Source organism: Zootoca vivipara, chromosome 5 (genome assembly GCF_965207765.1).
Source record: "Zootoca vivipara chromosome 5, rZooViv2.hap1.1, whole genome shotgun sequence".
In the NCBI taxonomy this organism is placed as follows: Eukaryota; Metazoa; Chordata; class Lepidosauria; order Squamata; family Lacertidae; genus Zootoca; species Zootoca vivipara.
The window spans coordinates 54911451-54935965 of NC_142588.1; the positions used below are offsets into that span (position 1 = coordinate 54911451).

The 24515-nt window shown below is 45.2% G+C and overlaps 1 protein-coding gene across 3 annotated transcripts in view; it reads right to left on the reverse strand.

Moving 5' to 3' along the window:
- Positions 1-22149: 22149 nt before the first annotated feature.
- Positions 22150-24515, reverse strand: part of ARMH3 (armadillo like helical domain containing 3) — a 118425-nt gene continuing 116059 nt past the window's right edge. For all 3 annotated transcript variants that reach the window (XM_035133314.3, XM_035133313.3, XM_035133312.3), the window contains exon 27: positions 22150-24125. In XM_035133314.3, the coding sequence (XP_034989205.1) occupies positions 24033-24125 (93 nt within the window). In that variant the 3' untranslated portion in view covers positions 22150-24032. The remainder of the gene's footprint in view (positions 24126-24515) is intronic.

Genomic DNA, 24515 nt, shown 5'->3' on the forward strand with positions numbered 1-24515 from the left:
GGGGCACAGAGAGAGTGACAGCCCCAGCCTTGGGACTTGTGGGCCGCTGTCCATAAGCAATTCGGAAAGTGCTTGTCTCAATCTTCTTCTTCTTCTTCTTCTTCTTCTTCTTCTTCTTCTTCTTCTTCTTCTTCTTCGGCGATCACTCGTAGCCGAGTAAGATTGTCTTCCATAAACACGGTTTTAACAATGAGTCCATAAGTGACTGTGGAGGCCAATTCAGGATCCACACGTCCTTTCACAGAGTTGATCACGGTGTGGAACCACAAGTGTGAGCTGGCAGAGAAAGTGGGAAGCTGATTGACAGGGCTGATCTGCAGGGAAAGGTTGCAGATTTTGGGGGGCCATTTACAAACAGCTAACTGTTTATTATTTCTAGTTACAGGTAGGTAGCCGAAACAAACAAAAAATCCTTCCAGTAGCACCTTAGAGACCAACTAAGTTTGTCATTGGTATGAGCGATCGTGTGCATGTACACTTCTTTCATGTGCATGCACACGTAATCTCATACCAATGACAAACTTATTTGGTCTCTAAGGTGCTACTGGAAGGAATTTTTTATGTTGATTATTTCATTTATTAAGAGTTTTGCTATCCTGGTTGAGGAGAGAGCTGCCACATGGATGTGTTTGATCAACCAGTAAACTTTATGCGACCATCTTCCTGTTCTGTTTTCTCCAAGAGACGGGAAAGAAAGGGGGCCTGGCAGCAATTTTGTTCAGCCTTTTGGCCTAGAGTACCGGGTCCTCAGGGCTCAGTTATGTTTTTCAGGGCACTCCAGATATCCTGTGCCTAATAAGGGCAGGGTCTCTGCAAGTTACAGGAGCCCTCAGTGAGACCACAAAGCAAGACTGTATAACACAAATACAGAATGGCAAGGAGAGAGCTGCCACATGGCAAAAAGACAGTATCGGGAACATGTGTGAATGTGCAAGAGTTGCATTAAGCCTCCTGTAGCAAGGAAGGGAGTTGCCAGAGTATGTGCATATCACAGCTCCTCGAGAAATGCCTAGATCTCAAATTATCAGCATCCTCCCCCACTTTTTTAAAAGTAAGCTTTCCCTGTGCAGAGAGAGAGAACGCAAACACTTACAATGGGGGGGGGAGAGAAACTGACTAGGGAAAACTTGAAAAATGTCGTTGTTAATTTCATCTGATAGATGGAGTGTCACACAGAGAGCAGCTGACACCAGATTGACAGCAGTCTGTCTGCAGGGCACAAACATGGGAGACTGAGGTGAGTGCTATTTATCAAATGAACAGATCAGTTGGGATTATAGTATTTATTTCCTGTGATTAATATTTGAACTCCAATTCATCCTGCTTGAGAGTTCCAGTCTCCAATGATTCACTTTAAAGAAAAAGTCCACACTGACATTTCAATGGAAACTGAATCTTAGTCTTAGTATATGTGATCCACACCAAGGCAATTGCAGATAGAAGAAGCAAAGGTACCAAATTGCCTCACCCCAAAAGGGATTCATAATGGCAGAATCCAGTAACTAGTTTTGCTAGTGGAAGCCCATAGAAGGACTTCTGCTAGCCTAGTGGGGCTACCTACTCCCCAAAATTGGCTCAGGGAGGTCAGGAGAACCTCCAGACTTGCACATGGGGATGAGAAACTTGCGCCAACAGAACAATTGCCACAGCAATAGTGTGGTGTAGTGGTTACGAGTGTTGGACTAGGACCTGCAGGGTCAGGGTTCACATCCCCACTGAGCCATGAAGCTTTCTGGGTGACCTTGGGCCAGTCACTGCCTCTCAGCCTTACCTGCCTCACAGGGTTGTTGTGAGGATGAAACCAAAAGAATGTATGCTAGCCTGAGCTCCTTAGATGAAAGGAGGGATATAAACATGATGAATAACAGCGCTACATTAAATTTCTCCCAGTGGCCCTTGGCACAAAAAGAGAGGTCATTCCCTTTGTGAACTTGGAGTGTAAATGCGTTGTCACGAAGAGTCGGACACGACTAAACAACAACAAACAACCATGAGAGTCACAATATGAAAAACCAAGCTTAGTTCAGATTTTACTTTGTGCCAATTTAAATAGCTCCCATCCCTCCTCCCAAAGTAAAGGTCAGTGACACAGAATAACACTTCCTCAAAACCAGCTGATTTCCCTATCCTTCCCTGACTTAACCCCAAGCCCCAAAGGGCAGCCCAAGTAAGATGGTCTTACAAGGGCCCGAGTGTGCAGGAAGAGCAATCCATCGCTGCTGTTTCTAGGTCCTTTATGCTCATAGAGGTGTCTCTCCCCATGAGAGTTTTACTGGCCTTGGCAAGTGCTCTCTTTCCTACTCCTCCCCATTCCCTTTCCCTGGAACTTTCTTGCATATAGAGTCTCCGGAGAAAACACTATCTTGGCACCTTTCTCACCATGTTCAAGGTGAAGGAGAAATATGCCTAGTGTTCTCACACCCCTAGGACCAATAAAAAGAAGACCGCTGGCTATTCCACATTTTCTCGTTCAGAAAGTCTGGGTGGCGTAGGCTACCTTGACGCCAGGTTGTCCTCTGAAGAGCAGTAACACCTCCTCCAGCCCCCTACGTTGCAGAGCAGGTGGTACCCACACACAGACCCAGGAGCCAGGAAGGAGGTCAACTCTTGCTCTTGTGGCTCCCAGCGCCCTTCTCCTGCTTTCCTTCCCCCTCTTCTCGAGCTCTTGCCTTGATAGAAAATCTCTTTCTAATCATTTCTCCTGCTTGCTTGCATGCAGCCCTCCCTCCCTCCCTCCTCCACCCCCATTCACTCTGATGGTGAGTGGGAGGGTTATTAATTTGAGGTTTTCCTTGCTCGTGCTCTAAATACCGAATACAGCGTTCAGCATTCCCACAGCAAATGAGACACACATTTTGCTTAGGAGGCAGTGGGAGAAAATGATGCAGCTCCTTCCACAAAGTAATTGCTGAAGAGAAAGAGAGAGGGGAGAAATGGGGGGCAGTCTGCCTCTGATTCAACTTGTTTGCAAAGTTGAAGCAAGAGGGGGGACAATAAAAAGCTCTTGCCTGTGCCCACAGGGGGAATCAGTGAAGAGGTAGGAGTGGGTGGGTCAGTTTGAACCAAGGACTTCAGCGGAGCTGTTTGGAAGGCACCACAAGACCAGAGGGCGAGGGTGTAAATGTCAGAATAGAGTGGCCGTCACGGACTGAGAACTCCGAAGGTATTGTAAGAAGGAAAAGGCAGACTGAAGGGGATCAGAGCACATGCTTGGCAGAAGTAGGTCAGAATGGAAGGCCTTATATATAGGCTCAGGGCTGCACACTAGGGACAAAGCAGCTGCCCTTCTCTTGGAGAACCTTGCAGCCAAGAGGGGAAAACTGATCAATAAGCTATTGAGCTAATCCCACTGGCACAAGAAAGGGAACACTCACAGTGGGACAGATTCCTTTGCCCTGAAGTACCAGGGCAAATCAAGAGAGGCTGTGGTTCATGTCCCCTTGGTGCAAGTTGCCATATGGAAAAATGGCAAAAGCTAGGGTTGCCATATTTCAAAAAGTAAAAACCAGGACCCCCCCCCCGAATGTTCTTTAGCTTTTTTTAAGTGAACCACTGAAATTGTTGGGCTTTTTTACACAAACCCCAAGATTGTTTAGCCTTTTTATTATCATTACAAAAATGCCAAAAAAACCATGATTTTTCAATTGGCTTGTCTAATGCCTCCCCTCCCCCCCCCCCGCATGTCAATTCTGCCTTTGAAATCCCGGTAATGTCCAGGAAACCCGGACATATGGTAGCCCTACAAAAGCTTCATTTTATTTGCTGTTTGGAAGGCAGAAGGCTGACTTTTCTCTTCTAGGGATGCTGCCAGCCCTTCCAATTTCCCCCTGCAGCAAAGAGCACATGCTGAGCCCACACCTTTAGGAGATCTGTCAGAAGCAGTAAAGATTCATGAGGATCATAGAGCCCAGACCAAATCCAATTTGGTTTATTTAAAAAAATGTATGGAGTTGGTAAGGATGAAGGAATCAATATTGGTTTGAAATAATATAGAAACACAAATTCTAACCTATGGCTTTCGCTATATATTTCACTTTTCACTTTACAGGCTTGCATCTTAGCAGTGTTCCATGATTCAAGGGTACAACAGCTTTGTAAACAAGCATTTTGGTTTCCCTGTGAATGTCCCGGTCCTCAAACACTCTGCACATCAATAGGGAGAAAGCCACACTCCAGAGCTCAGACAAAGCTGGATTTCTGCATCAATGTCGGCCGTTGTGGAAAGATAACCGCCCAGGTAGATTCAAGTGATTCAAGGGCAAGGATATACTGCAACTATACTTCACCAAATTCCCAAACTCTGATACAATAGCTGTTTTTCTCAGTACAGTGTACTGTACTGAGGAGAGCCAGTGTGGTGTAGTGGTTAAGAGCGGTAGACTCCTAATCTGGGGAACCGGGTTCGCATCTCCGCTCCTCCACATGCAGCTGCTGGGTGACCTTGGGCTGGTCACACTTCTCTGAAGTCTCTCAGCCCCACTCACCTCACAGGGTGTCTGTTGTGGGGGAGGAGGGGAAAGGAGATTGTTAGCCGCTTTGAGACTCCTTCGGGTAGTGATAAAGCGGGATATCAAATCCAAACTCTTCTTCTCTTCTACAGTATTCCTATCTCCAGGATGACATTCTCTCTCTACCCCACCACAATTTTTTTTAAAGCCAAAATGTACACTTTATCTAGCCTGGCTTTTTAGCTGTTGCAAAGAGGAACCATTTCCTTTGATAGTGTATCAAATAGCCTGTGGTAAGTATTTCTCCTGAAAGGTGTCAAACAAAGAGGAAATCTCTGCCAGAGTCCAATCCACAGCCCATCTTTCAGCTAATGTGAATAGAAAAGTGTGGGGAGGGGGCCAGCTACCAATTACCAGCACACCAAGATCTCTAATGTGATGATGGTACAGTGGGGTACATAGTGCAAAGAGAAAATCTGTTTTCTACTCAGTCCATTTTGTTGTTTAGTCGTGTCCGACTCTTCATGATCCCATGGACCATAGCACGCCAGGCACTCCTGTCTCCCACTGCCACTGCCTCCCGCAGTTTGGTCAAACTCATGTTTGTAGCTTCGAGAGCACTGTCCAACCATCTTGTCCTCTGTCGTCCCCTTCTCCTTGTGCCCTCCATCTTTCCCAACTTCAGGGTCTTTTCCAGGGAGTCTTCTCTTCTCATGAGGTGGCCAAAGTATTGGAGCCTCAGCTTCATGATCTGTCCTTCCAGTGAGCACTCAGTCCATAGAGTTTTCCAAATATATATGTATGTGCCAGTTACTTTAAGAACATAAAGAGAGCCTGCTGGATCAGACCAATGGCCCCCCTAGTTCAGCATCCTGCTCTGGCCATGGCCAAAAATGTTAAAATTTATCTTCCCTCCCTTTTTTCATTTGTTCATGAGTTGTAAGATCTAAGTGGTTTCCCAATTTTTTGCAGAGCTTTTTTTTTTTTTTGAAAGAGTGAACTATATTGCTTTACTTAGTTTGAATTTCTAATATGATGCTGTGGCTCCTTAGGGGTTACAGTGCTGGAAGGTAAGCTCTTGCCTGTCTAATATTAGACTTGTAGGTGCATTTTACTTTTGTGTACTGTGCAGCTTGTTTCATATTCTCTTATGCTACCCACTTTCTCTTTAATAAACTTGGAACTTGTTCTAATCTAGTTAGACACAGAGTATTACGTAATGAAGGCAGATTCCCAGGCATTGAAAACAGCTTCCAGATTTTAAACCTTTGTGACACCTGGCTGAAATTAAACTCTGCATATATTCAGGGGACTGGTGCTGAGTCCTGGCAATGAACTAAAAACCACAGGTTCTTGTCACCAGTGAGAGCTTTCCTGTCATTGCAGATAGCAGGTGTGGAATCCTTCCATTCAGATTGGGACCAGGGCGGGGGCAAAAGCTAGAAGCCCCCCTCCTCCACACCAGCTTCTTTGTTTGTTTTTTTAAAGCCCATGGCAAAAGAATGTCACATCAAGTTTGGCTCCTAGCCTTAATCCCCCCACTGCAATATGAGAATAAAACCACTCACTTACTTTTGGGGATTTTTCTTCTTCTTCCCAAAGGTCTACATATATGTGAAACGCTTTGCAGACAGTGAAATGTTCTGCCAGTGCTACTGTTGTTATTATTGACCCAAGTTGTTTCAATACAATCATGGAATTTCTTCCCAAAGCAGACAATTTATACCCACCCTTCATCATATTATATGCTTAAATGGTCACTAAGTTCTAAATCCTGCTGTAAAGCAAGACTGTTGCTACACCAGTCTCCAATAGTTCAACCTAGCAATGCAGCCCACACTGGTCACAGAGGACAGAACTGCACTTTATAAACAACCTGTGTTGATCCTGGAGTCCATAAGAACACGAGTAGCCTTGTAGGATCAACCCAGAATCTTATCTAGTCCAGTGTGCCGTTTCCACACAGCAACCAACCAGATGTCCACAAGCAAGACACATGGGCAGTAGCTCTCTCCCTCTGTGTCCATGTTGCCTCTCATCCTGGAGGTATTAGACAACTATTGTGACTCTCAGCCATTGATTAAAGCTCTTTGGGTAATTGCTCCCTGGGTCAGGGAGATGCCAGGCAAGCTCTGCATATAAGTAAACCTCATAGAATTTCCCAGAAAGCAGCTCTGTGAGCAGGAGGAAGGTAAAAAGTGTTCTGGCACCCTATAGACTAGAACAGGGGTCCCCAAACTACGGCCCCCGGGCCGGATGCGGCCCAATCGGCCTTCCAATCCGGCCCGCGACGACCCCCGCCGCCCGCTGCCGCCGCCCGCTCTCACGGCGCGCGGCGCAGCGACAATCTAAAAAATCGCCAAAAAATCGCTTGTGCGCATGCGTACGGGCCTCTCCCGACCCGGAAGAGGTCATTTCTGGTGCACTTCCGGGTCGGGGGAGGCCCATACGCATGCGCACAAGCGATTTTCGGTGATTTTTTTACCGCCCGTGTGCGTGTGCGCATGCGCACGGGCGCGCACTCCCCCGCCCTCCGGCCCGCTGCGCGCGCACTCCCCTACCCTCCGGCCCGCCGCGCGGTAAGTCTGGGGACCCCTGGACTAGAACCATATTTATTTAACGGGGCATGAGATGTACAGGCACGTCTGCAGCAGAAATGAGATGGGCAGTAGATGCACACATGTGAGATGAGAACAGTAAATTATAGAGCACAGAAGTAAAACAAAAACAAAAAACAGCACAATTTGATTACTAGAATCATAGAGTTGGAAGAGACCACAAGGGCCATCCAGTCCAACCCCCTGCCAAGCAGGAAACACCATCAAAGCATTCTTGACATATGCCTGTCAAGCCTCTGCTTAAGGACCTTCAAAGAAGGAGACTCCACCACACTCCTTGGCAGCAAATTCCACTGTCAAACAGCTCTTACTGTCAGGAAGTTCTTCCTAATGTTTAGGTGGAATCTTCTTTCTTGTAGTTTGAATCCATTGCTCTGTGTCCGCTTCTCTGGAGCAGCAGAAAACAACCTTTCTCCCTCCTCTATATGACATCCTTTTATATATTTGAACATGGCCATCATATCACCCCTTAACCTTCTCTTCTCCAGGCTAAACATACCCAGCTCCCCAAGCCGTTCCTCATAAGGCATTGTTTCCAGGCCTTTGACCATTTTGGTTGCCCTCCTCTGGACACGTTCCAACTTGTCAGTATCCTTCTTGAACTGTGGTGCCCAGAACTGGACACAGTACTCCAGGTGAGGTCTGACCAGAGCAGAATACAGTGGTACTATTACTTCCCTTGATCTAGACGCTATACTCCTGTTGCTGCAGCCCAGAATTGCATTGGCTTTTTTAGCTGCTGCATCACACTGTTGACTCATGTCAAGTTTGTGGTCTACCAGAACTCCTAGATCCTTTTCACATGTACTGCTCTCAAGCCAGGTGTTACCCATCCTGTATTTGTGCCTTTCATTATTATTTTTTGCCCAAGTGTAGTACTTTACATTTCTCCCTGTTAAAATTCATCTTGTTTGCTTTGGCTCAGTTCTCTAATCTGTTAAGGTCCTTTTGAAGTGTGATCCTGTTCTCTGGGGTATTAGCCACCCCTCCCAATTTGGTGTCATCTGCAAACCTGATCAGGATGCCCTCAAGCCCATCATCCAAGTCGTTTATAAAGATATTGAATAAGACTGGGCCCAAGACAGAACCCTGTGGCACCCCACTAGTCACTACTCTCCAGGATGAGGAGGAGCCATTGATGAGCACCCTTTGGGTTCGGTCAGCCAGCCAGTTACAAATCCATTGAATGGTAGCATTGTCTAGCCCGCATTTTACTAGCTTCTTTACAAGAATATCATGGGGCACCTTGTCAAAGGCCTTGCTGAAATCAAGATAGGCTACTAGATACAACACAACTTTCTGTGGCATGAGCAGCTCTCATGGATGCAGCCTCTTCATCTCCTAAGGTGCCAGCATGGCTTTTGGGGAAGAATTGGTGGGTGCTAAGGTGGAAACAGGAGCTCATTGCTTCTCAAGAGCTGCTTCTCAGACATGTTCTCTCTGAACCAGTTGTGGGACCTCAGGCATCAGACTTTGTGCTTTTCTAGTGAATCAAGGATGTAGTTAACACCAGAGTTGAGAGGCTCTTGAAAGGAAATACCTTAGAGAGAGAGAGACTGTCTGGGAGCTCCTTCTCAGAGGCAACAAACGTCTGCAAAAGCCACCACAGATCAAGCACCTGACATCATCTAAAAACTTAATACCTTTCAATAGAGTAGGTTCATATATTTAGAACTGGAATCCTGTGACAGTGACAGACTGCACCATTTCACACTGCAGGGTTTGTGTGCAATTTCAGGTCTCCCCTAGGCAAAACCCCACACTCCTCCATATAAATAGTAAAGACATACAGACAAACACATACAGACATGTAACATGGCAGGAACAAAGCTTTTGGTCCAACCTGCTTCATACTTTGCTATTTTCAGGGATTTATTTATTTTTTGAACATCAAAGTGGTTTCCTTCCTCAGCCCTAGTTGGAAGTGGTAAAATCCGTTATGTAACCTCAGAACTCAAGCAGCTCACTCTGCCGCATGCATAGACAAGACTTGTCAGTTGCATGTCATCAAGTGGTGTTCATGCATGTGTGAACTGGCCTCCCCCAGTGGGCATAATTCATTCTTCCTGGCACCAAAGAAAAGCACATCCCCATTTGAGTACACCTTCCATTTGGTTTGTTGGAGATGGTAGTTTTTACTTGTTCTGGTTTTAAATTGCTCTGTGCACAAAACCAACTCTTCCTCTCTGCATTTCTTTCAGTGTTACAAGATAAGTAGAAGGGAGTGTACCATGCATACATTTGAATTCAAGAAATAAATACCATTTTTTTAAAGATGACAGAATCATTCCTGTTTAGTGACTTCTTTGCAGGTTGTAAAGCTGCTTTGAGTCATACCTGCATTGTCTGAAATAACTTTCGCCTCAATGCTAAACCTCCAGTGGCTACTTGATTTACTCTGGCCTGGAGCATTTCACAAAGGCTTAGAGACAAAAAGAATGGACTCCAACAGCCTTGATGTATTAGCAAACATAGCCAAAATAGATACAGCATGCAGTTATATACATCTTCCATCACTTGTTGTTGTTGTTGTTTCGCTGTATTAAAACAAAAACAGCTGTGAAAGAGTGCTTATTCAAATGCTGGTACAGATCAGATAACAAATCCATCACTTACACCTCAATAATAGTCCAGCATATCTTACAAGAGCATTATGTTCAAAGCTTGCAGCTGGAAGGCTGAATCAACCTGAGCTCGAAAGCAATTGGGTTGCTTGTTGTGCACTTAGAAGGCCTTTAAAATCACCTGGATATAAAAGCAGGCTGTGGGGGTGGCAGCAGGAGATACAGTCTCGCTGCAGTGTTTGAGGCTAGTGGGAAACTTATGAGACCATATTCATAGTAACCCTTCAGGACCAAAAGACTTTGTAAATCAAGAGGGCAAATGAAGAACATCGATATCAAGTCCTTTCAGTCCTGCTAGGAGGAAAGCATGTTGTATCTGTGTTAGAATGAGAGCACTCTGCCCTCACCATTGCAACACAGCGCCTCACCACCCAGCTACAATGGCAGGCTGGTCTTAAGTGATCTATCTCAGGGATACAATTTAACAGCTCATTAAGCAAAGACAGAGCATTGATCACCATTATTAAGCACACCTTTAGCTAATTGCAGATTTCCATTCTTATGGCTTAACTATGTGGGAAAAGTCAAGCACAGGATATTAAATCACCATGATCTAAATCAGGCATCCCCAAACTGCGACCCTCCAGATGTTTTGGCCTACAACTCCCATGATCCCTAGCTAACAGGACCAGTTGTCAGGGATGATGGGAATTGTAGTCCAAAACATCTGGAGGGCTGAAGTTTGGGGATGCCTGATCTAAATCCTGGACAGTTGATGTTCCTTTTTGATTTTACCATAATTAATTTTTTCCTCTTTTTGAAGTGGGGAATATTGTTGTGTTTTATATTGTAAACTGCCCTGTGATCCTCGGTTAAAGGGCAGTACAGATATTTCATAAAAAACAATAATACCTGGTTTGATTTTAACCTAAAGCCTTGCTACATATGAGCAAGATTGGCATCACATTCTGCAAGGAAGGCCACAGCCACCTCCCCAATTCAGGAAGCATTTCAAGAATGGAGGTTCATTTCCTGTCCTCTGCTTCTATATTACTTGGTATAATAATCTTTAATGCTGGATAGGTGAGTATTATGCTAAGTATGAATGGTAGTGTAATAGATTACTTGTCAGTTTCACGGAAAGGAAATCCATGTTTGCTGGCAAATATTGTAGCCTATTGGGGATTTTAAATGTGGCAAGATGGTGATAGCAAATGTTTTGAGTTTCCACATCAGCAAGGGAGCTGGGTAGTGCAGGGCTGTTCTTGTATAACTTTGGCATGTAGGAGATCTGGGATTAGGGTTACACTATGGGCACGGATGGCACTGGTGTAAACCACAGAACCTAGGGCTTGCTGATCAGAAGGTCAGCGGTTCGAATCCCTGTGACGGGGTGAGCTCCCATTGCTCGGTCCCAATTCCTGCCAACCTTAGCAGTTCAAAAGTATGTCAAGAGTCCAAGTAGATAAATAGGTACCGCTCCAGCGGGAAGGTAAACGGCGTTTCCGTGCACTGCTCTGGTTTCACCAGAAGCGGCTTAGTCATGCTGGCCACATGACCCAGAAAAACTGTCTGCGGAAGCGGACGAATGACAGCTCCCTCGGCCTGTAAAGGGAGATGAGTGCCGCAACGTAACTATCAGGGGTCCTTTACCTTTATGTGTTAAGGAGAAGGAGAAACTAAATAAGCACCATCATGTGGCTACTCTGGACAGGGTTTTAGTCCTTTCCCTTATGTAAATCCCTCCCCCCATTGTTATTATCTCCATAAGTAGTGAGGCATTGGGGCGGGGGAAGGAAAAGGTGCAGGTGGTGTTCCTGACTTTTAAAAATAATTTGGGGCAGGGTGTAGGGGAAATTACATCAGGAGATGGATGTTTGGAAGAAAAGGTTAAACAACTTGGCCCAGAGCACACACTCTCAATCTTCAAAGCAGCTGATAAAAATGTCACCCAAACCTTGGGAGAGCCTAAACATGGACCAGAAAGGAATGTCAGTGTATTGTTGTTGTTTAGTCGTTTAGTTGTGTCCGACTCTTCGTGACCCCATGGACCATAGCACGCCAGGCACTCCTGTCTTCCACTGCCTCCCGCAGTTTGGTCAAACTCATGTTCGTAGCTTCGAGAACACTGTCCAACCATCTTGTCCTCTGTCGTCCCCTTCTCCTAGTGCCCTCCATCTTTCCCAACATCAGGGTCTTTTCCAGGGAGTCTTCTCTTCTCATGAGGTGGCCAAAGTATTGGAGCCTCAGCTTCACGATCTGTCCTTCCAGTGAGCACTCAGGGCTGATTTCCTTAATAATGGATAGGTTTGATCTTCTTGCAGTCCGTGGGACTCTCAAGAGTCTCCTCCAGCACCATAATTCAAAAGCATCAATTCTTCAACGATCAGCCTTCTTTATGGTCCAGCTCTCACTTCCATACATCACTACTGGGAAAACCATAGCTTTAACTATACGGACCTTTGTAGGCAAGGTCAGTGTATTATTATTATTATTATTATTATTATTATTATTTTCATTTCTATACCGCCCTATACCCGAAGGTCTCAGGGCAGTACACTCAGGACTGTGTAAAAAGGCAAAACCTTCCATTTCAGATGACATTATTTCTACAGGCATCTGCACCCAGTCTCCACACATTCTAGAAAGAGAAAGTGGGACCTGGGGACTGTGTGTTTCATCCTTCTATGAACTCACAAACATGCTCTCCCCTATGATAAACCAGACATTCCCTCCAGTAGCAGCAGATGTATGGAAGTATCTAGGGGCAGTTCTTCTTGGGGGGCGGGAGTGGGGGGCAGGGAGAGAAAGCCAGTCTGGGAATGCTGGCATTGAAGAGGGCAGTGATCTCCAGCCTCCTCTAGCCCCAGCTGGTGCTTGTCACCAGAGCATTTGCTCCCCTAGAGCGCAACTTAAACCTAACAGCTTGAAGGTCCCAGCACAGCAAGAGCCTCAAAGCCAATGCGCTTGTAAGCTGATGCAGCAGAAATTAAATGAGCAAATGTGGCTGGGGCCTTCCCCAGCCTGCAGTTCATTACACACTCACAGCCCTGAGGCCCAGCGTGAGGGAAGCACGAGTGGAGGGGGCCATGCCGAAGTCAGACAGCTTGGCTAATTAACCACTAATTACCTAGGAGAGTAAGGAGGCTCTGTGCAACAGAAGAGAGTGAGGGGGGAAATGTCTGAGGAGCTGGGGAGCCATTGCACTTTCCCAGCAGGGGCTGCTGGAAGACCAGGGATGAGAGGTTAAGCAAAAGGCAAAGGGGTGGTGAAGTGATGGCACCTGGGGGGGTGCAGTTCATGGGGCAGCGGAAGAGCTGTGGCCAGAGGAAGCGCTCCTTTGCTCCACTTCCAAGGCCCCGATTTCTTCTTTCTGTGCCCAGCTCATTTAATCCAGTCAATTGGATTCACTTCCCATCCGCTTAATTCAATTAGTCCGAGAGGGGCAAAGGAGAAGAAGCCTGAGCCAGGCTGCACTTCATCAGCAGCTAGGTAGATCGGAAGCATTTAAGGGAAATGAATCAAAGGCCTGAGGTGGCACAACTCTCTGCCCAGAATGATTAGCAAGGTAGGGTGGGAAACACATCTGTCTTAGTCTCCAGAATGGCCTGGGCTTGAATTATTCTCCAATACTGAGAGACCAGTGTAAACCATTTGAGACAGGGCACATTTTTTATCAACAAACCAATCCACAAACAAATCCACCTGAATTAATTATCTAGTCTAAAGCAATGATTTTCCCAATGTTGCATATGCAGGCTCTGCAAAGGGGGGGGGGGGGTTTGGTGCAAAAGAATCCCCACAACACCACTATGTACATTTACTAGGGAGTAAGTCCCACTGAACCGAGTGGGGCCAACGTGTGTAAATATGCATAGATGTGGAATGCACATTAATAGAAGCAACAGGAATAAACATCTGTATGGAGACAAGAGTCAAATGATTCCCCCCCCCAATGCTGTGCCACATCCGAATCCCACAAAAGGTGTATCAATGCAGCTTGCTAACCAGAAGTGTGAAAAATGCTTTGCTGGAAGCTAATAGTTCAACAAGAGCCAAAGATTGGGGCTGCAGGGAGAGGGAACATGGCTCTACATTATGGCCATGTTGTGAGGTGTAATCTTGCACACACTCTTTGAAGAACCGGCCACCTGTGAATTGGGCACACAGAGAGTTCTGAGCTAAGGCTGGCAGCCTTCTTTTATGCCAACATAGTGAAATGTGTTGTGCCACATGGCAGCTTATAGCTAGACAACAGGGTGCTTTAAGTCAGGAAATGTGAATACAAAACTGCAAAAGTGCCAGGCTGACCCCAGATGGATCCCTATGCTAGAGCAGTGTTTCTCAACCAGTGTGCCTCCAGATGTTTTGGGACTACAACTCCCATCATTCCTGACCACTGGTCTTGCTAGCTAGGGATGATGGGAGTTGTAGTCCCAAAACATCTGGAGGCACACTGGTTGAGAAACACTGTGCTAGAGGCCCACCATCCATCATGGTCCTTATGCACCAAGTGCTGCTTTATGTGTGGGTGTGTTTTCCTGTAGACAAGGCAGGGCAGCAAGTCACTGTGTGGAAGGGTATCATGTTATCCATGCTTTCACGCCATATGGTTCAGCTATACCACTTGGCCAACCCCCAGTGCTGCAGCTGGCTCCAAAACCAGCAAATATCACAGAGGCAAAGCAAGCACTCCAAAACCAGCAAATATCACAGAGGCAAAGCAAGCACACCATAAACAAAAACAGATAAGGTCTAAGAGTGGCTGGTGAAACCCAGCCAGATGGGTGGGGTATAAATTATTATTATTATTATTATTATTATTATTATTATTATTATTATTAAGAGAGACCTCTGCCAGAAGACAGTGCTCAGACTCCCCATCCTCTTTGAAAAACAGAACAGGTCCCATGTGCTTTTGGCACACCTCAACAACACAGAAGCAAAACCTTAGACACAAACACTGTTGAAATTGGGTTGGCTCACAGTACCCTAGGACAACGTGCTCTGTTCCTTTGATGCAGGCGAGATGCTCTGCTTAGATCAAAAGGCTAACATTTTTCTGCAGGGCATAGAAATTTCATATATAATTATTTGTCATGCTGTACAACTGGAATCATATGGGCCTTTAATAGTTTACATGGGACATTCCTTCCTTTCATGTCACATGGCTTGCTTGATCACAGCAGGTTTCAGATCTTGCCCTGCTGCCAGTCTAAATATTTGCTAGGCATCTACACTTCATTCACTTAGAGGGACCAGGTGGCGCTGTGGGTTAAACCACAGAGCCTAGGGCTTGCTGATCAGAAGGTCGGCAGTTCGAATCCCTGTGACGGGGTGAGCTCCCATTGCTCGGTCCCAGCTCCTGCCAACCTAGCAGTTTGAAAGCACATCAAAGTGCAAGTAGATAAATAGGTACTGATCCAAGCGGGAAGGTAAACTGTGTTTCCGTGCACTGCTCTGGTTCACCAGAAGCGGCTTTGTCATGGTGGCCACATGACCCGGAAGCTGTACACTGGCTCCCTCGGCCAATAACGCGAGATGAGTGCCGCAACCCGAGTCGGTCACGACTGGACCTAATGGTCAGGGGTCCCTTTACACTTCATTCTAGATACTGTATAGGATTCAAGAGCCAGCAATGAACTCTTTTGTGTAGAATTGATTTGGCCATTGGACCCAACAAAATAGTCCTCAGTATCGATCATGGAGGACTCATGGAGTTCTCTCCCCCATCCGCAGGTATATACTTCCCACAGCCTCCTCATCCCTAAAGAAGGAAGTCTAGCTCTGGCCTTGATGCAAAATTCACCCTAAAAAGCATTTACTTGAGAAGGAACTTGTAAGGCAAGGATGGAAAACCTGTGTTCCCCCAGGCGTTGTTGGACTCCAACTTCCATCATCACCAGCCAGCATGACCAATGACCAACCTGACATCAAGGATGTCAGGTTGTATTCCAACAATATCTAGAGGGCCACAGGTTCCCTGTCCTATATTAAGGATTAGCCGTTGAACATGAGCATTGCTGATGACCTCTTCTACCCTGTCTATTCTCATTTCCCTGAACAAGTGCACACTGTATATTAAATATGTAAACCCAGGTCACCTGCCATGGCCCATTGATCACTAGAACTACCCAAGCCAGATGAATTGTGGCAATTGCTCTTATTCCTTGCTGCCAGCACTAGCAAATCCCTCTCCTTGCCCACCCATCTATCATGGAGTGGTACAATCTGAAGTTGTGCAGCCTTGCTCTAGTCACAGACATGCCACCTCAACATTTATGTATGAGGACTTGGGAAAGGAACAATGGGGAAAACCAGCTCCAATGGCAGAGAACAAAGTTAATGGCTGTCATCAGGGATTATACCCTTCTAATACTGAACTCAAAGGCATCCGGGCAGAAGACCCTGACAACTAGGCAAGATTGGCGGTGGTTTTCCTAAGGTACTCATTTGCGTTTGATATGGATCAGCAGGCTTTCCCGTATAGCCATGGTGTGGTAATAAGCTTCTTGCAAGATAGTAAGCAACCATTTGGGATAGCTTATAAACTGCCCAACCAGAGCCAGAATGCTTGGAACTGTTATTGTGTTGTAGCACAGTGCGCGCGCACACACACACACTTTACAGCAAGACATGCTACTGTACGAGAGCCCTTTCCAGTGTGAATGTCCCACATTAGTACCCTATGGTGACTTATGGGGTGTGAAATGGCTGTAATGAGGACAGAATGCCAGGTAAGTTTCCGTCATATGAAGCATATGAAGTCTGGATAGTGTGCCTTGGGAGAAGGCTATTGAACAGTTACCCACACTCACAAGCTGCCATAAAGGAAATGCTAATTGAGGCGATAAAAGGCAGCTAGGGAGAAGGCAGATTTGAGTTGATAGCAGCTGGCTGCAATAAATGGGAAAGGGACCTGCTCTCTTAGGGTTGGGAGTGAATGCTTCCCAAGTAGTTTGCAGGATGGGAGTTGCACATCCATTGCTTTGCAGAAACCAGTGGCAGATACCATGCAGCTGAAGGCAGGATAATGTTGAGAATTCCTTGTGAAAATAACCAAATAGCTGATTTTTGGCACAAGGGTCATATACCCCTTCTTCCACAAAACTTGAAGTATTCCCCAGTGACTAATTCTCAGGGATTCTGGGGTCAGGCAGTGTTTATTGCTGGGCTTATCCAGGGGGAGAAGGAGCTTCCTTGTGTATATATATATATATATATATATATATATATATATATATATATATTGCCCAAATGCACTAACATGCACACCAATGAAAATAAAACATTATGAGATCCTGCTGGGCTCAGAATATCTAAGCTGGAAGCTGATAAATTCAGACATCCAAAAAGAATAAGCCAGGCACCACTGGTTCATACTTCAGCCTGTGACCAGCAGGTTCTCTTTCTCTTGCTGCTGCTGCTTCTTCTTTTTATTAAAGATTTTCTTGATTTACAGAAATATGTGCAGTGTCTCTCATAACATTTTTACAAATCAGTTTCATTTGTTGCTTTTTAACCTGGGTGGGAGAACTGACCCACCTTACAACCCCTGGGAATAACCTTATTCCTCTTGCGTGTAGGAATAGCAGCTAAGGTTGATGACTTCTTCTTTTTCTAGGTATTTGTGCTGCGCCTTTACTTATTTTTAAACCAAGTACTGTCTGCACCAGTTTAGTTCTCGGATTCACCCATCATCCCTATCTCCGCTTTGTGCAACTTGAGTGGGAATTTGGTTATGCCAAGATTTCCTGGCTCCTAAATCCAGGATGCTTCACCACACACAAAAATACTCAGCCTAAGGAAGATAGTCTGTGGTTGTTTCATGGGTATCTCTACGCTGCATCTGACTGGGAACAGACACCAGTATGGTGATAATACAAATATCCCTCCTTAACTAACTCTGTACGTGTGTTTGCACTGCAGTCTCAAGCTGGAAGGCAGGAGGAGCCGTGAAAACAACTGTGTGGAATCTGGACCAATTAATCTAGTGAGACAATCATCCCTTACTGGTTGACAGGCTAAAATCCACATTTGCCCAAAGTCCTCATCAATGACCTAATTCTGGATTAATTCTGGATTGGTATAACATCAATAACACAATTTCATTGTGAATTCAGCATTTCTCATCACTGCATCAGAGGAAGAGAGCTCTCTAGATGCAGTTAGTGAAGAAGTGGTCCATGAGGCAGGCTTGAACATCCCTTTATTCTCTGTCTGCCCCATGGACAAGACCAGAAGAATATAATCTGGGTTGGGAAAGACTCACTTCTTGCTAGACAAAGTGTGCTATAACCTTTACAAAAACATTCACAAACTCCCTCAGGGCTGCAAAGAGAACTGGAAGCCTTCTGTATTGGAAACATTTATAGAGTCTGCTTCTGAATGATCAACAGATGCCCACAGAGATTCAATTCCTGCCAGGATGAAAAACTTGGCAAATATTAATTTCTCATGCAGTGACTGAGCCATTTCAGATTTAAATGGGTGAAAGTTGCCTTTGTTAGGTGTTCTATTAATGGACCATATAGTGCCTCTGGGCCACTTTGCTTTGTAGTCCAGGGGCTGTCAAAACACTAAAACAATTGCTTGTCCTAGGGACAGAAATTTATTTCAGGGGAAATGCAGCAAAATCTGCCTTCTGGTCATTCAGCAGCTGCAAGGCTGCTTGGAGGTAGTTTTCTGTACTGGTTGGCCAGACATGGTCTGAGGTTCTATGAAAAGTGCTGAAATGTCTTATGTTGTATGGACTTTCCTTTTTGTACTGTGCTCAGAAATAGTGCTTCTGAGTAGTACAAGATTAGAACTGCCTGTGGAGATACCTGGGGACTGGAAGTAGCAGAGTCATTATTGCCTGAGCCACTGGGGCTGATGGAATGGGAGCACTTGAGTGATCATTATGTGTGTGTGTGTGTGTGTGTGTGTGTGTGTGTGTGTGTGTGTGAGAGAGAGAGAGAGAGAGAGAGAGAGAGAGAGAGAGAGAGAGAGAGAGAGATATGAGGCATGTGGTATAGCATCATTATCTCATTGGCTGCCCAATATATAGGTAATATGAGGGTGGAGTCACCAGCACAATCCCTAATGACCATGGACAGTGTTTCTAGAATGTTCTTTAAAAATTGTTTTTAAAAATTGAGAGCAAGGGTTCCTTGGTTTGCAACTATTTATATATGCCCACTGAAAACATCTCCAATTTATCCTTTTATTAGTTTAGATTCTGCTCAGAATAGAAGGATATTGCAGGGGTCTCCCCCTCACTGATTTATGAACGTTCACTTCACAGACATTGTTAATGGCTATGTGATTTCAATCGCCCCATTTCAACCCACCCTTTAACTAAGGGCAAGCTTTGAACAAATGTCCATTTGGCAAATTAAGACTTTCCAGGCAAAGCATGCTGCAGCAGCAGGATTGAGCACACTCCAGGAGCAGAAGCCAGGAGGTAGGGGTTTTTTTGGGGGGGGGCGACCCTGAGAGCCAGACAGAAGTGCTGAGATATGCTTGTTTTTGCTTTGGTTAAAACATTAACAAGATTGCTCTGAAAGCTATGCAAGAGGTTGGCTGCCAAAATTAAATGTTTAGAATTTAAAAGCATCCATTTTTATTAAAGTCTGACATATTGCTGGCTCTGGCTTTAGTATTGGCACCTACAGATGAGGAGAACTGGGCACTGAAAGACCAAGACCAAAGGTGGCGAAGATGCAAAAGAGAACACGGTTCCTGCACCTTTAATAGTTATGCAGAGCACAGAATTTCAGCAGGTACAGTTTGCATGTTATTCTCTCCTCCACGCAACCATTTATATAGGTATAGGTGCCCTGCCCTCATCTGCATCTTGCCCCCCTAAATATGGGTGCAAGGAGGCTATTCTGTATGCAAGCATCCTAGGAGAAAAGAGATGCCAGAACGCACCTGAACTCAGTTCTGGCACCTCTCAGGTGGGCACCATTGCCATTATAAAAGAACAAGGGAGACGTTTGTGGTGAGTTCTGGCACCTCTTTTTTCCAGAAAAATAGCACTGCTTAGATCACATATAAGTTAAAAAAATAGGCACATCCACTTTCATGTTTTGTGGTACATACTCCCTCCCTCCTAAGATTAGGTCATTATATGCAGTTAAAATATTTGTCTTCTGGCTTCTGCCACTCCACTTAAGACCTGGCAACTCCAGAGTCTCAGAGGCAGCTAAATTGATGGCAAAGACAGCTATAAATTAGCCATTATAAAATTTATTCAAGTGCTCCATATAGATCTGTCGAAATTCTCCACCACAAGCCCCATCTTAGTCTCCCTCATTAGCGCTAAACATATCCTGTCTCTAAAGAGTCTGAGCCAGCATCAGGTGGAAGGAATGGAAGAAAATCCAAGCAGAATTAGCAGAGATGAAAAGCCACAGCTGTCTCAGACAGGGGTCGTGGCTCAGAATAAGGGAGACCCCACTGGAGATAGATTTGTGCTAACTAATCTAGAATTACTAATTCACAGCTCTAAGTTCTTTCTCTTTCTATGGCCTCTGCAAGCAGTGACATAATTTCCATATCTCTCAAGAAACAAACCACTGCCCGGGAGACAGCTGTGGTTCTAGACAGGATAAAAGGAACACCAGTCAAAAAAATAATCAAACCAAAGTTTTGCCTTGGGCCTAATGCACTGCCTCTAGTACTATACTGTGTGAATACATGAGTGCTGCTGGGAAAAAAACCCAGTGTACAGTACAGTAGCTCTAAAAATCCCTCCCCACCCCGTGCAATATTTTTGCCTTTCCTTTCACATTTCTTCCAAACAGATTTGTATAGCACATCCTCAGCAGCAATTTTCTCTACCCCATTTCTCTCTTTTATGCTCACAAACCACTTCAAGCATTTCCACTATTAAAAAAAACTTACTTCCCTGTTTTCTGTTAAGAAAGCCAAATAGCTCATACCGTTAGTTGCTTCAAGCTCTCCAGAACTGAAATCCCTTTCCTTTGCCAGTCTTCCAATTCTTTTCCTCATTTGTTAATATCGCCAACCAAATTGTGTTCATCTTCTTTTTCCAAAGTGTGCTGCACAAGCCCCCTCCTGCAGGTTTTGTGGTAAGTCTGGTGCTTTAGAATGATTTCTTTTTATTGCTGTGGCAAGGCAGCTCCCCCCTCCTCAATTTCTTGTTAGCATTCTTCCTTTGCTGTATATTTCTGCAAACTGAAAGCTTGCACCATTAGTTTTAACCCTTTTGTTAGCTTTAAACTCTTTAAAACTTAGCCTGTTGTTAGTGTGTTGTGGACATCTGCATAAATTGATTCCGCTTAATAGCTTTCAACAAATATGTTACAGTAATTCCTTCCGATACAAAAAATTACTTGAGATTTCGTTGTCCATGACTACCCTTGGAGTGCCAAATTCCAGAGTGTGTTCAGGCTCAAGCACAAAAGACCCTAAAAATAGGTGCCAAGGTTGCATGTGCAAGCTTGCATTGCGTGCACACTGCACACTTCATAGTACCCTTGACCCAAACCACTTTGAATTGCTTGACATGTAAAAAACATATGTGCATATAGTGAGGGTAGCATCTTCCCCCAGCCAACCTTTTGTCACAAGCATCAAGGGATATGCATGCAAACAGGAAGTGCACAACTGCTCAAAGAATTCCAGGAGAAAAATGACATTGTGTTGTATCCAAAGCTGAGTGAGTGACATTCCACTTGCACAATGAGACTACTTCTGCCTCTGCTCTCCCCACCCTCCCCAAATCTGCTTAAGTGGGCTGCAGGGAGGAGTTCCACAGTGCAAGCCAAAGACTGTTGTGCAAGAGAAATGACAGTGTTGGATACAACCTACAATCCAAGATGATTCCAACTGTGTCAGATAAACCCAAAGGCATCAATTCATAATAATATCAATCACTATAAACTAGGAAGTACATCTAAAACAAAGGGTACTACTATAACAAACTGAGAACTAACTGCAGAATGCAGATTGGAAAGGGGGAAGCGCATAAACACACACCTTGCTGAAAAGAACTCTGATGACCGCTGTGAAGACCCCACTCCCAGCCCAAAGTATAGGACCACAGAGCTTCTCTTCCTGGTTAATTCTGAGGAGGATGCCCCTGCCTGCCAAGCAAGAGAAGGCACAACCACAAATGAATAGATTCCATGTGGTCACATGGGAGAGAAGTAAAAGGCTCTTGAGCAGGGGTTGCCACCCATCCACTCAGTCAGTCACAACCTCTTCTATTGGCTGCAAAGTAATACATCTCTCAAACCCAATTTCGGCAGGTGAGTGCCGCAGAAGTCAAATGTGCTCCATGTTGGTAACCCCTACACTAGTTTGACAAAGAAAATGCTTGCAGGTAACAAACTGAAAAAGACTCAAAGAATTAAGCTTGCAATTTTCAGATTTTCAAACCCAACTTCTTTCCACCTCACACATCCCATCCTAAATACTTCACTTAAGATGGCAAGTGCTCTGAAGCAAGGACTATGTCGTTTGTGTATTTGGTACAGCGGCAAGCACAGCATTAATACCAAGAAAATGTTAAGAGTAGTAATAATTTATTACCTCTCCCCAAAAAGAGCACAAAAAGATACACTGCACACAATAGAGTGATCAGAGGCGCCACCCCCCCCCCTCCCTGGCCCCTTTCTGCCAAATTCTATATTCATCATCTTACAGGTGCTATTTCAGCAGCAAGGTGTTCATAGTGTTTCTTCTAGAGGGGGGGGAAAGAATTCTTCCTTGAAATTCTGGCCTCAAAGTCCACTGCTAAGTATGGCTGAGGTCCATCAACGTACTAGGGAAGGGAGTTTCTCATCGGAGTCCAAAAAGAACAGAGGAATCACACAAGATGGCAGTCTGTTCTGAAGAACAACCAAGATATACCAGGAAAGAGCCCAGTAAGGGTGCCTGTACACCTGCTTGCCAAATCCTGTTTGCATCCTTTGGAAATGGTTCTGCAACCTGGAAGGTAATATGCAGGTAGGAGACAACCACCTGCAACAGATACTGTGCCAAACATTTTAATTAAGAATTCAGACTCTAAATTTTAGAGTTCATCTGATTGAGATTTCCAGTCTGAGTGCAGTAGCAAAGGTATGACCAACTCCTAGCTTCCCAAGAGAGCACAGTCCTATATTTCTAGAAAAAGGATAACAAAAAATGATGGGACACTTGACTGCACAAACATATCCTGTAACCTGCAGTTGCAGCCCTTGGTGGACAGGAGCATAGAACAGAATGCCAGAGATGTAGAACACTGATTTGCCCTATCCCAGGCTTCTTTTCCCCTAAAATGCTGTGAGATACTCCCAACTAATTAATTCCCTACTTCTACCTATGCAATGAAGCACTTTATTGGAGCACAGAGAAGGTAGACTTTGACAGAGGAAGGGAAGGTGAGCTAAGCAGTTCCTGCTTCAGTCAACGTGAAATTTGGCATAGGCAGTGTACGTGTTGAATGGACTAGACACTGAAAATGTGGATAGGAGCAATTGGTCAACATATCAGCACCATGGGGATCCAGGAGTAGCAGGCCAGTGGAGAGATGCTGAAGAACCTAATGTAGGAGCTTAGTTAACCTACTGGAAACAGGGGAAAAATGGGTTCCCTCTGATACACAACAACTGTATTAGCAATAAAAGCAGAGGGCACTCTCTCTTATTGGTCCTATGGGGTGGGGGTGGGGAATCAACAGCATATATTCATATCCTCAATCCCCAGAGTCTTAGAACAGGGCAGTAGAAATAGCAGAGGTGAGCTCATAGAGGTAACCTCTTAGTTCAGGAACTCCAGAGACCAAGTGTTTTAGGCAGGACACTGGGAAACCTCTTGAAGAGAATCTCTTGCAAGCACCATTCAGTCAGGAGTGAAGGGCAGAGACTTCAGCTGGTAATTGCCACACCAGTTTGAGATGGGGCTGGGAATACACATGGGCAACAGATGCAAAGCACCCAAGTCAAGCAAATAACTTATAGACGGAAGTTCAGTCAATCTGCCCCTTATTATAAAGGACTTAGTTCCCATGGCCTGCACTACTTTCTCTTCCTCGGCATCTGTCCATCATCAGACAGGTTGCAGAGAATCAGAAGGATGAGCTCTCCCAACAACACTGTTTTGCTCTAATTTTGCTCACTTGGGGAAAAACTCTTATCCCTGCACAATAGTTGCTGCACAGAGAAAAGCGAGAAAAAGCGGTAACTACAGATTCCTCTTCCTCACTCCCAACTCCACAGTGTAGTCAATATCACCAGTTCTCTGTGCTCAGGAATGTGGGACAAGTCCAGTACTTCCCTTGATGATTCCTGGGAAAACCACACAATCACTAGGGATAGACCACCCCACAATCAGGAGCTACAGCCAATGCTGGGGAAAGGGACTCAGCGATGCCAGGACTGGCCAGGAAGCAGGATGGTAACTCCACTTCAGGAGATTGTTGAGAATTCTTTAAGCAAGGTCTCCTGGCTGAGAGTGTTGAAGGCCAGATTTCGCCGGACATTGATGCTGATGGAGCGAACCTGTGTGAGAGAGAACAGTCCTTTCAGATACCACTTACACAGTCCAGCACCTCTGGCACTGAAGGAGACCCCTGATAGGCCAGCTTTTGTTGCAACATGACTGGCTCAGGGAAGAAAGCCTACCAACAAACTAAGACTTTAAACTACCACAAGGATGTTCAGTCAGATCAAAACAGCCTATGAATCTCTCTCATGCTGCTTGCAATCTACCCAGGTGTCGAGATGGGTGGAAAATGTCCTTCCTCAGTCTATCTTTGTGTCTCGGGTGGTTCAGAGCTTGTGGGCCAAGACAGAGCTCTCGGGAATTGGGTGCATTCAACCCAGAGATACATTGGAGGAAGTATGTGATGGCGAGGTCAGGATTAGAGCTAGTGGAGGTCGAATAGCAGT